General features: G+C 31.1%; 1 protein-coding gene across 4 annotated transcripts in view; it reads right to left on the bottom strand.

Annotated features, from left to right (window-relative positions):
- Positions 1–12854, bottom strand: part of VPS13C (vacuolar protein sorting 13 homolog C) — a 177104-nt gene that overhangs the window by 114630 nt on the left and 49620 nt on the right. For all 4 annotated transcript variants that reach the window (XM_031955443.1, XM_031955444.1, XM_031955445.1 and 1 more), the window contains 12 exons: positions 12617–12723; positions 11093–11264; positions 8741–8803; positions 7680–7815; positions 7050–7144; positions 5985–6127; positions 4757–4949; positions 4155–4269; positions 3562–3698; positions 2912–3035; positions 985–1102; positions 390–519 (listed from right to left, as the gene is read on the bottom strand). In XM_031955443.1, coding sequence (XP_031811303.1) covers positions 390–519; positions 985–1102; positions 2912–3035; positions 3562–3698; positions 4155–4269; positions 4757–4949; positions 5985–6127; positions 7050–7144; positions 7680–7815; positions 8741–8803; positions 11093–11264; positions 12617–12723 — 1533 coding nt within the window. The remainder of the gene's footprint in view (positions 1–389; positions 520–984; positions 1103–2911; positions 3036–3561; positions 3699–4154; positions 4270–4756; positions 4950–5984; positions 6128–7049; positions 7145–7679; positions 7816–8740; positions 8804–11092; positions 11265–12616; positions 12724–12854) is intronic.

The following is a 12854-nucleotide window of genomic DNA, read 5'->3' as shown; positions in this document are numbered from 1 at the left end:
AACTTTTAACCTTTCCATATTATGAGATATATGATAAACAAACTGCAACAATACACAGAAAATTATATGCCTGGCTGTAGTGATACAGTACCATAATATCTGAGGAAATTAATCTTTTCTTGGATGCTATATTCCCTCACATACCTGGATTACTATAAAAACACCATCCCATTAATAAACAGAAGCAATTCCGGAAATAAGCTCCAAACTGTAGTTATTCAGTTTTGCAATGTTATCAAAGTACTGGCAAAATAAGCATCAAACCACCTAAAATTCCAAAAATCTCTACATGAGGTAAAAGTGTTAAAGAAAAATTCAAAAGTCAAAATAAGTTAAAAAAAAAAAATACAAACAATAGTGATTTTAAAATGTTTTCCAAGTGCTTTTACCTTTCTTTCTGGAGAAGGCACATCTGATCTTGTCGGCAGGGGTATGCTATGAATCAAACCCAGTACATTTTTTATCTTTTGATCAGATAGTCTCACATGCATCAAAGGAAGCCCACCTGAAACTTTAAATCTGAAAATGAAATTTAAAGAATGTCTTTGTAATTATGTCCCATTCTAAAATCATATGCATCAACTTAGGAGAGCATTAATCTAGTGATAAGAATCTAGCAACAAGCATAATATGGTAAGATTATTTACCTAAACTCAAAATAAATTTCACTTTTTAAATTCCCTCAGATAAAAAACTGTTAATTTATAATGATATTACATATTACTCAAATTTTACATTTTACTTTATTAATAATAGTCTGCAGTTCACAAAAACTTTTAAAGATGAAAAATTCTTTTACAGCCCTAAAGTAAGAGCTTCTTCCATAAAATATTTTCACATTAAATAAGAGATAACAAATCACTGAGATCTCACTTAAAGAAACTTGCATTTGTTTATCAATCAATCAATCAATTTGTTTATCAAGTCAATTAAATGAAGTAGTTAAATCTCTCTAATAAAAGAAATTCATATAACAAACATTACCTGGCCATTCTAATGTCTTTTTCCACCATTGCCTTAGCCAACTCAACATGGATATCCATTGGCTGTAATATATGCAAAGATGATGGGTGCTGAAATCGAGCTTTTTTCCAATCTTCCCCTTTATAAAAAAATTACCAAAAAAAAAAAAAAAAAAAAAAGAAAGAAATTACCTAACACTTTCCCCCTCTTATTACAGATAGTAAATCAGTAAAAATCCAGATATCGCTTGAAAAGAATTAAGGGATATTAATAGAAAATGGTAAAGGTAAAGATGTGAACCAATTGTATCAATTCACATAGATCTATATTTATTTGGATAGTGGCAGTATGAGCAATACAATTTCAAAGCAAATTAAGATTTTGAGACCAATAAGACCCATTTTAATCCCCAAATTTTGTTAGCAATTTATAGGAGCAGAAAGAAAGAGTGGAGAATATATAACAAAATATTTACAGAATTATTTTTTGTACAAAGTAGCAGAAAACTAGAAATAAAGTAAGATACTATCAATTAGAGAATGGTTGTACAAGAAATAGAATTATGAGGATTTATATGAAACTTGAGGTTCTACTTATTTGTTATTGATATTCACTTAACTGAAATGATACATCAAAAAAATATATGCCCAAGATGTATTGAAAATAACAATAAAACAGATAACCTCGGATTAAATACAAATGACAATCTTGCTCCTGAAAGATGACAAAATAAATCTGCATATCCCTCTTCCCTCATTAACAGAGAGGTAGGGGACTATGTGTATCATACATTGTATACACTTCATATATAGTCAAGTTTGTTTCTGTTAACTTTTCCCATTTCAACTAATTATTCCATAAGGAAGGGCTACATCCTGAAATAACAGGCATGAAAAAGCAAATGCATTAACAAAGCTTTAAAAAAAAAAAAAAAAAAGGTAATTGAGAGAGAACATAGATCATAGTCCAAAATACTAGATCTGGGAATCCAGAAAGTTGGGTTTATTTCCATTTAATAATCTTTTACTGTTACTCATATAGAAAAGAAAGATCTGTATAATTGAAGAGCATTAAATATTAGCTAAATGTCAACAACATTTTGGTACATTCAAGAATGCTCAAAAAAGCTTGTTAATAACCTTGTTAACTTGTTAACAAACCATTTTAATTTTGATAAGAAAAAGCACCTATAGATTTGTAAAGTGGAAAATTAATGTTAGGAGAATTTTAGACTGTTTTAGTGATGACATAAACAAGAGTTTTTAAGACATCTAGAAAAGAGAACAAGTAGGGATTGTTTCAATCTTTGGACCTGTATCCCCAGCTATTTCCATGGTTCATGACAAATAAATTCAAACAGATTTAAATATTTGTTCAGTGAGTGACATAAGAGCACTTGTGTTAAAGGCAACAAAACACACTAAAAGTATTACTAGTTAGTGCTTTTATTACAGTAATTCAGCAATATTTTGTTCCATTCATGTTATAGACCAGAACTCTACTTGAAACAAGGATTCTTACAAGGTGCTAAGTCAGTGGAATTGATAAGACAGTGGTTTTCTAGTTTAGCATGGTGATTAACAGTTCTCTAGTTCAGTATGATTGATTAATCTGCTGAAACAAAAGCTGCTCCAAGACCCCCAGAAAACCAACCAGAACACTATACATTAAGACAAAAATTTTAATTTTCCTTTTGCATCATCAAATATTATGACTGCATAATACTAAACTTTATTTTTGAGCTAAGACTCAGTATTAGTAAAGATATATTGAGAATTCTATTTCTTGTAGTGGTAACAACTTTCACTGAATTGTTCAGATACTCCTTTGCCTAAAACTCCTTAAGACTAGTTACAGGGCAATACCTAAATATTCTTATGCCCATCTACTTGACAAAGCAATCAGTGTTAGAATTCCTGAATTTCAAAATCCAAAAAGAAATTTTTACCTGATCTTCCAAAAAGACACTGGACACTTTTAATTTCAACATCAAACTTGTCATATGCCTTGTCCATTATTTCTTCTAGAGATGAAGTAGTAGTTTTTCTTTCACCTTGACCTATACTGTTTAGCTACAATAAAAAAAAAATTAATTTACTCTTCCACATATACATTAACATATTTTAGTTAGATCAAGTAGCAAAGAACTGAGTAGTTAATTCTCTCCAGGATGATTCCTGGTAGTCTTTCACCAGCACCTTGCCACAGAATCCTTTCATTTATTTTCAGTTTTCTCCTGGGAGGAAGGAAAGTTTGAGCATAATGTTAAGAGGTTTCAGTCAGTCACTAGCAAAACCCCTTTCTATTTAATGCTAGTGACTTAAATAAAAATTCATGAACTTACTTTAACTTCAATTAAAAAAAATGCAATGTATGATGCTAAATATTGAAACCACAAAAACAATCAGTAAAATTTCTCAGGACGTACTAAAAAAAAAATATGATGAAGAATAAAATCATTTTAAAACCATTTCCAAATATATAAATTAAGACAGCATAAGATAATTTAAGGAAAGGATTAAAAATTGGAATTGAGTTTTCGAGGAAAAAAAACACTAGAGATGGAAAACTATACATAACATACACACAAAAACATACCTGAAAAGTACCAAAATCCAAAACTAGAATATCTGACTTTTCATGATGGAATCCTGTTCTTGGTACTATGAGGTAGGAAGGCTTCAAATTAATTCTTAAATCAAGAACTTTCCGTGTTTCAATAATGTGGGTAAGTCCTAAAGATGATAAATTGACAATAAAATATCTAAATTAAAAAATACAAACAAATTATTAACAAACATGAAAAGTTCAAAATGAAATAGGAACATAATATAAAGATAAAACAGTCATTTTGGCTTTTTAAACAATCCAACCACTCAAAGTACCTCAAAGAACTAAGTAATATACTCCAGGAAAGATATTATTATGACTTTCAGAATTAAAAGGCATATGATCACTAACATAAAAACATGATATAGAAGACATGTCATCTTTTTAGGTATACATTGGGCCCAGGACATACAATATAATAAGTACTCCAAAATAGAATTTTTTTAAACATTGGCCTTACTGTTGAAAAATCATGTTAAGTTACATATGCATTCTTTTGTGTTTACATTTGCAGTTTCAATGTCTATCAACTTTGAAATCCAGTTTGCCATTATGAATAATAAAATGTCCAAAATATTTACCTGTGGCTGTTTTTTCTTTAATTTCTTCCAGTTTCATCAATGTTGTTGTTGTTATCTGCTCAAGGTCTAAACTCTTACTTGCTTGAAAGAATTCTACCATTGCATTTATTGTTTTCTGTAAAATGATAATGAATCATTTCATTTAACAAATATTAATTTATCTATTTCATTATGTCAAAACTCAGCTCAGATCTAGAGAATAACTATTACAAGTTTAGATAAATTCCTACCTGATTTACAATTATGCTTTATTTCGTTCTCTCTGAATTTTAGGATCAAAAATTGGAAATGATTCTTTGTTAAATGTGTTGTTCATGAGCCTTCCAAAGAATAAAGTCAGAGGCTTGTAGAAATCATAATATATAAGGTAAGGAGATTTGGTAGAGCCAAGTTCCATAGGAGTTAAATGGAGAAGAAAAAATAGTAGCAGTTTGGAAGACAGAAACTACAGGCCTTCACATCCCAAGGTGATCTAAATCAGAGGTATCTAATACACAACCTGAGCCACATGACCCCAGAAAAATTCCCTGATGCCAGACCAAGTCAGACTACAATGAAATTAAGAAATGGAAATGTTTACTATCTTTCATAATTGTACTTACTGCATCATAAATGATCTCTACAGGTTGAGACTGAACTACTAGAGTTTGATCAGCAGTGCTATCCTCTGGATTGGTCTCAAATTCAATATTAAGCAGTGATGAGCTAGTTTCCCCAATGGAAGCCACAAGAGATGGAACAATATTTTGCTGCATTAGACCAGTTACATACCAATGTTCCAATTTTGCTTCGATCCTACAAACAGATTGTTTAAAAAGACAAAGTGCACATTTATTTTAATATAATGGATGGAAAAAAATTAAATATATAAAATTCAGAAAAGAACTACATTTTCAAGCCAAAGAACTAAGTCAAATTAGCAGTTAAGTTCTACAAAATCTCATATCACAATACCCTTTCAAATTTATCTTCTATTACATTAAACCCTCCTTCTAGGAAAATTGGTCTACTCTCTGACCATCCAAACACAGTTTACATTTTCTCACTTTCTTGATGCTGCCCTGAACTGTTCATGTCCATAGGAGTTGAATAGAAAAAGATCCATTTTTCTATGAAGTTTTCAATTTTTTTCTCATTCCTTCTTTAAATCCATATAACATTTTTTTGGTATCATTCCCTCAGCAATTAATCACAGACTATACTGTATAGTACTGTTTTTTTTTTTTTTTATGTTTCTTAATTTGTATTGCTCATTAACTTTTTTGTATGGTTGGATGAATTCAATGCTACCTAATCCAATTATTCCACCGCCTTTCGTTATTGGCCCTTATTTTGCTACATTATCTCAAGAATAACTGACTATAGCTTTTTATTTCTGGTTTACTTTTTGTCTTGAAAAGTCAAGAAGGTGGGCTTAGCTTTCAGCATCCACTCTCACAAGATTAGATATGCCCCATTATCTCCCAAAGTTTCTTTTTTAAAAGGAATGGAAATGGACAGAGAAAAGAGAATCTGCCTGGCTTAAAGAAAAAAAAAATGCAAACACAATAATGGAATATGATACATATGAGTGAACTCTAGGGGCTAGAGAATGTCTTATTTAGAAAAGAAATCATTATACATGTCTCAGATTAGAAAATGCTCACCATAAATTTGTATATAATTTGATCTTCTTTGACCTTCAAATAAAGTATCCATATGTTGTATTTGTTTGGGTTTTTTTTTAGCATAGAGGATACAGACTTTGAGTGCAAACACTATGTATGTACTTACAAGATTTTGTAGCTAATACAACATAAAAATTAAAAATCTCAATTTTTAAAAATTTACCTAAGTGCCTGTGCTCCTGGCCGCTGAGATGCTCGAGTGCTTAAGCCAATAATTTGTACTTTAAGTATCTCCGGAACATTTTTGTATTCTCTGATTGTAATAGATGTACTGAGAAGTTTTAGTGTCATTACGTGAGCAATATACTAGACAAAGAAAAAAAATATTTTTAAAACGAAGTTTAAGTTGTTTCTATTTTCTTGCAAATTTCATACCATATTCAATACATACTATATGCAAAGATTAAACTAGTGAAATTTAATTAATATTAATAATTATAACTAATTATAATATAATGTAGGAAGTAGCAATTAAGTTTTGCAAAGCATTTTATAGACATTATCTCATGTGGTCTTCACAATAATGTAAAACAGGTACCATGGGTAAGCAAACTAAAGCTCAGAAAAGCTGATTACTCCCCAAATTGATACAGCTAATTAGGACTTCAAGGCCAACGCTTTTTCCACAGTAATAGTTAACATTTAGTGTTAAGGTTTACAAAGCATTTCAAATACATTACCCTCATTTGATTCCAAAATAACCTGGTGATATATAAAACTGTTCATGATTCAATACAACTTACTATGGTATAAAAATCATATTCTCTCAGATTACAAATTAAAAACAACCATGGAGGGTCATAAAAGAAATAATAACATGATAGCAATAAAATTCCAACTCCATAATGATTTATTTCAGGTAATTCTAAAATTTGTAACAAAGCTACATCTAAGCGGGAGAAAGAATTTTAATAAGCAAAGTACTACAGCCATTTAATAGTTAACACTAATAAACAAACTGCTGGCATATAGAACTTAAGTGAATTATACAGAGCCACACAGCTAGGAGCTGTTAAGAGACAGAATTGGAATCCATGTTTTCCTGGCTCCAAGCTTAAAGATTCCAACTATTTTTAGCCACTTTGCCTCCAGGATCTGAATAATCACATTGCTAAATTTAAACTCTAATATGTTTTAACCATTTTTCCCAGATTGATTCTTTTTCTAACTCTTTCAAGCTTAGAACAAAATAAAGAAGTAAAAAATTTTATTTTATCAATATACTTACCTGCTTAGGTAAAATTAAATTGTGGGTACTTTCACTATATCCAATGGCAGTGAAAAGTTTTGCCTTTTCCTCTGGAGTCATAAGGTCATCAATGGCTACAATAAAAATTGTAGATCTTTTAGGGAACAACTACAGAAAGATAACTTCAGTGTAATAAATAAAAAACTATTAAGAGGTCTGATTAAAGTACTCTATCAGAACCAGCCAAATTGGTAAAGTAGTTTAAACACATCTATATTTCTTTGAATACATATTAAAACAGATATTGTTGAAAATCCAGGCCACACTATATTAAATACTACTTTTGCAATTTTTTTTGTTTGGCATGTAAAAGCTTTATACTTGCAGGTTAGTTATTATTTAATATATTATTGTCATTATGTACTCTGATTATTTAACACAATCCTTTCAAATCCCTTCTATGAAATTCTTGTCTATTTCCATATACACCCTCCATTAAGGTTCAAAATGAAAATCTATTCACTTTATCTTACTCAGACACCATGCAAAAATATTTTCTTATATTTTTATTTTATATTATTTTAGGAAACTGTGTTAAATTAGGTAAGAATGAATATGTGTTATATTTATTTATTAATGAAGTACACATTAATCTAAATTGAAACTTACTTTCAGGAACCAAGGATTCATCATCATCTTTTTTCTTGGTTTCTTTCTTACCCCAGAACCCACTAAACCAGCCTCCACTACGCTTCTCTCCTATATCAGCTGATTTTTTTCTCAATTTTTGCCCAGATCGAATCACCTAAAAAGTAAAAAATATTTCTTAAAATATTTAAATTTCATTAAATTCAAATCTTCTTTTAAAAAGAACACTCTAAAAAGACAATAATATTATATTCAGGAAAGAGATACTCTGTAAAAAGGTGCAGTCAACTGGGGGGCTGTCCATCATGGTAGTCAGAAGGAACTGGATTCAAAACTCACTAATAACACCTTATAGTCTTCGTTGTGTGAGCTTGGGAAAGTCACTTAAATTTTCAGTGAGTCACTTAACTCTCAAAGACTTAAAATTATAGAAAAGTTATTGATCTACATTGGTAGAGGGATTTCCTATACCAATTAAATTTGAAATATGGAGCAAAAAAAAAATCCATATGCACATACACACACACACACTCACACACACACACAAAACACATTTTGAAAGATATGGCAGCTTACATTTTTGCCAAATTACCCTTTCTTTTAAATGATGGGCCCAGAGAATTTAAATGACTTGCCTGAGACCCCAGGGCTAACAAGTGGTAGATCTGTTTATCAAACAAAAACCTTCTAATTACACAGCCAGTATTCTTTCTATTGTCCCCAAAGTTATATAAGAAAACACTAACATCTTTCTGGGGAACTTAGAATTTATATTCAGGTATCTCTCAATTATTTATACTTACTATACAGAGACATGGAAAAAAAGGGATGAAATATCTCATTTCTCAATAAGATTTAACTGACTTTCAACTCAATCACTTTTGAGGATCATTTTCATCTAATTGCTTAGTGTAGTTAGAGAACACTGAAATAAATCAGTATATCACTGTTAGTAAGACACAGGTTTGCTTCAGGTTCTTCATCAAATATTACAACTAGATTTCTGAAAGTTAGGCTTAAGTAACTAATGATAAAAACCAAAGTACTTAGAAATATAAAACAAGCTGGATAAAGTTACCTACTTCAACTTGTGCTTGTTGTCTTGCTAAAATAATATTGAAAACATCAAGATTCTTCTCCAAGTCCTATAAAACAAAAGGACAGATGTTTAAGTAAATAAGTGATAAAAAAAAAAAATCTGAGATTTTTTAACCAAATAATTTATGTTCATCCACATAATTTCTTGTCCTTCTGCAAAAAACTCCATGAAAATAAAAATCTATTTTTGCTACAAGAATGCTTTAAAATGAGAGAAAATAAAATTTTATAAGGTGAAAACCACTTCATTAAAAACAATTCAAAAGTAAGATTTCTGGGTATGACATTATATAGTAAGCTTTAAGGACAAAATAGGAAATACAAATGTTCAAAAAGAAGTCTTATTTAAATAGCATCTACTCATACTTGTAGCTGGTAAAGTTCTCTGTCCTTCAAAAACCATTCTTCTTATATCTGATGAACTACTCCTTCACTCCACCTCAGCCACACACTAGACCAGAGGTCCTCAAACTATGGCCGCAGGCCATATGCACCAGCTGAGGACGTTAATCCCCCTCACCCAGGGCTATGAAGTTTCTTTATTTAAAGGCCCACAAAACAAATTTTTTGTTTTTATTATAGTCCGGCCCTCCAACAGTCTGAGGGACAGTGAACTGGCCTTCTATTTAAAAAGTTTGAGGACCCCTAGTGACTAGATCTACCATTACCCACAAGAATTCCCCTTCCCTAATTAAAAACTCAAACCTTCCGCAATCTGGCTATAACCTATCACATGATTTCACTTTTTTCTATGCTGTACACCTCCCAAACTCATTCTTGTTCTCAGAGGGGCTTCCAGTCGCTCCACCTCTCAGTTCTTTCTCAGGCCATTACCCTGGCTCAACCTTCACTTCCATCTCCTTCCCATTTTAATTCTACAGTAAGCCTACTCTAAAACCAACTTCTACTTGCAAATGCTTTGTCATATCACCATTCATTCCTTATCAAATTTCAGCCCAGGAACTATTTTCACCATTCCCTTCCTCCACTCTACTCACAGTGATGAACTAAACTGGAAGACATATAATCATGCTAACTGGACACATTATAAATTCATATTTTGCAACTTTTTACTCAAGGTTCACTGCTCTAAAGCAATTCTTTATTCTTCTGTTTCCCACTACCTCCTCACTGCTCTCATCTTCGACATCCCTTTAGTGCCTGGTACCTTCCTTCATAACCAAATTTCCTTCATTTTCAGAAAACTTTCACTTTAGAGTTATCATTCTCTTAAGCTGTCTCTCTTCCCTTTCTCAGTCAAATTCCTTGAAAAAGCTGTTTCTACTCACTGCTTCCATTTCCTCTCCTCTTACTTATTCTTCAGTCCTTTGCAAACTGGGAATTGATCTCATCATAAGACTAAATTTGCTCTCTCCAAAGTTACCAATGATGTATTTTCTTCCTTCAAGAAACATCTCGACCAGTACTTTCTATATGAAGCCTTTCCTGAACCACTCAGCTTTTAGGGTCATCCCTCTCAAATTACTCTGTATTTTATTTATAAATACTTATTATCATTACCTTTTTTTCTGTAAATACTTTTTTATGCCCTTGTTGACTCCTCTGTTAAAAGAGAAGCATTGTTTCATTCATTATGTCATTACTCCTAGAACCACGTCCAGTGCCAAGAACATAGCTTATGTTTGATTGATTGTTAAATTCCATTTCTTTCACAAACAAACTTTAATATCTATGACAGTTCATTAGAACATGGACATGAACAATAAATATAAATTTGGAAAATCAAAAAATAACAAGAGAAGTGAATATTCTCTCTATTCCCCTTTCAAAAGTCTAAATGATTGGGGATTCCATTCCCAGTTCACATGATCAATCAATGACAGAATATGAGACTGAATTGGCAAAACTGGAGCCCAGATTCTATAACTTTGAGCAAAACACTATGTGACTTAATTTTTTCTCTTCTAACTGCTAAACTATGTAAATAATTATCTGTCATATCAAAATACTAATGGACTATATTTTAAAAATTGAAAAAAAATTTGAGTGTCCTGGAAGAAATATATCATACCAGATATAGTTATTATTATATTACTGTTTAATTAGTCAGCAACAGAAAAAAATTTAAATCTGTATGTGAAAATTAGATTTCTTTCCCTGTAAAATAGTCATGCCAAAATTAATATGCTATTAAAATGAAATATAATTGAAAAGTTCACTTTCATCAAAATTTTGTTTCACATCAAAGTCCCTATCTAAAAGAAATCAGAACTACTGACTTAGAAGTCAAATAGAAGTAAACTCATATTTTCCTTTAATCCTTAAAGACATTCCAAAACAAAGGCAATTACAAATAATACCAAGTAAAAAAATACCTGAATTTCATTTTGTATTTCTTCTGTGACTTTATTCTGGGTTAGCTTATTTTTGTATACATTTTTATAACACTTAAGAGACTGCCTGTGCTTTTTTATATTATTCCATGACCACATCCGGGTAGATCGTCTTATGTGAACTTCAAGAACAGCATCAATTGCATATTTCCACCTACAAATAGAAGTTTTTAATAGAAAATTTGAAAATTTATAAAGAAAAACATGAAAAATTAGAGGAAACATCTCAGCAATAGCATTACAAAAACCTACCAATTTTACTCAGTTTAAAGAAAATCCAGGAAAAGCACTACATATAACTTTAATGGACTCCTCACTTCTATGACAAATCATTTCCTTCCCTTTTACTATCTTTATATTGCATCTTCCAAAGCCACTATTTTGAAATCTCCACCCTCTGGTTTCAGAAAATCTATAAAGACTTGTATGAATTGATATAGAATTGAGAAAAGGAATAATTATGCTTTACCTTCTATTTTGAAATAACAGGCAGTTAAGGCTTGATGAACTGAAGACACAAAAAAGAAATGACACAAAAGGAATGAAAAATAATTTGGATGGAAAAAGCTTACAAGAGGAAGCTACAAAGACTAGTCAGTGTCAGTTTGTGAAAGGCCTTGAATTACCAGGAAAAAAGAAGCAATGAGGAGTCATTAAGAGTTTTTGATCTTATAAAAGATAATAATAGTTCAAAAGATAGATCTGGAAAGGGCTTGTCTAGAACACCAATTATAGAGTACTTACTCAGTATCTATTATATAGAAAGCACTTTCTCAAGGTCAGAGATATAAAATGTAGTTCCTGTTTTCAAAAATCCTTACAGTAAGGGGCAGCTAGGTGGCGCAGTAGATACAGCACCAGTCCTGAAGTCAGGAGGACCTGAATTCAAATCTAGCCTCAAACACTTAACAATTCCTAGCTGTGTGACCCTGGGCAAGTAATTAACTCCAATTGCCTCAGCAAAAAGAAAAAGAAGAAAGAAAAATCTTTACAATGTTGAATAAGGGGAGGAAAGGAAGAAGATAACTTTCATAAATAGTTAAAGTATATATATATAACAAGGGAAGCAGAGATTTTAGCTGTGGTGATTAAAGAAAATAAAACAAAGATTTGAGCAAAGTCGTAAAGGACAAGTAAGACATCAACAGGCAGAGAGAGGTAGATAACATTTCAAGTAAGAAACTGACACAAACAGAGATATAGGATTAGTAAAGTATAAGAAATAAACAATCTGAACTTTTCTCATGTGGAAAAAAAAAGCAGTGAGAAATCTGACCTAACAAGTGCAATGGGTACTGTTGTAGAAGACTTGTGGAAGAACATGTTAGGAGGCATACAGGATGAAAAGATGTGTAAGTTGAAATCTATAGGTTAAAAAAATGTCCATCTACTACTGGAGAAAGAACCATAACAGATGGATAATATATGTTTAAATGCCTATAACTTACTGATAACTACAGTAACTTTCTTTTTCTAGAATGAATTAAAGATAAGCTTCCAACTTACCATTGTTGACTATTAGTATGTAATGGCAAACAAGGTCTATATTTCCTGTATGGAGCATTCCTAACCATATAATCCAATGATTCCAGAAGATCAATCATACTGAGGTACTATCAAAACAAAAACAAAACAATAATTATTTGTTCATTTACATACAGAAATGACTAAATTTTATTCTGCAGGATACTAAGCCAATTTCCCCAATAAAAATATCACCTTCCACTAAGGTCTTATCTTCTTT

The sequence above is a fragment of the Sarcophilus harrisii genome, chromosome 2, assembly GCF_902635505.1.
Source record: "Sarcophilus harrisii chromosome 2, mSarHar1.11, whole genome shotgun sequence".
NCBI classification, from domain to species: Eukaryota; Metazoa; Chordata; class Mammalia; order Dasyuromorphia; family Dasyuridae; genus Sarcophilus; species Sarcophilus harrisii.
The sequence above is the reverse complement of the archived record's forward strand: the minus strand, read 5'-3'. Positions and strand labels throughout refer to the sequence as shown.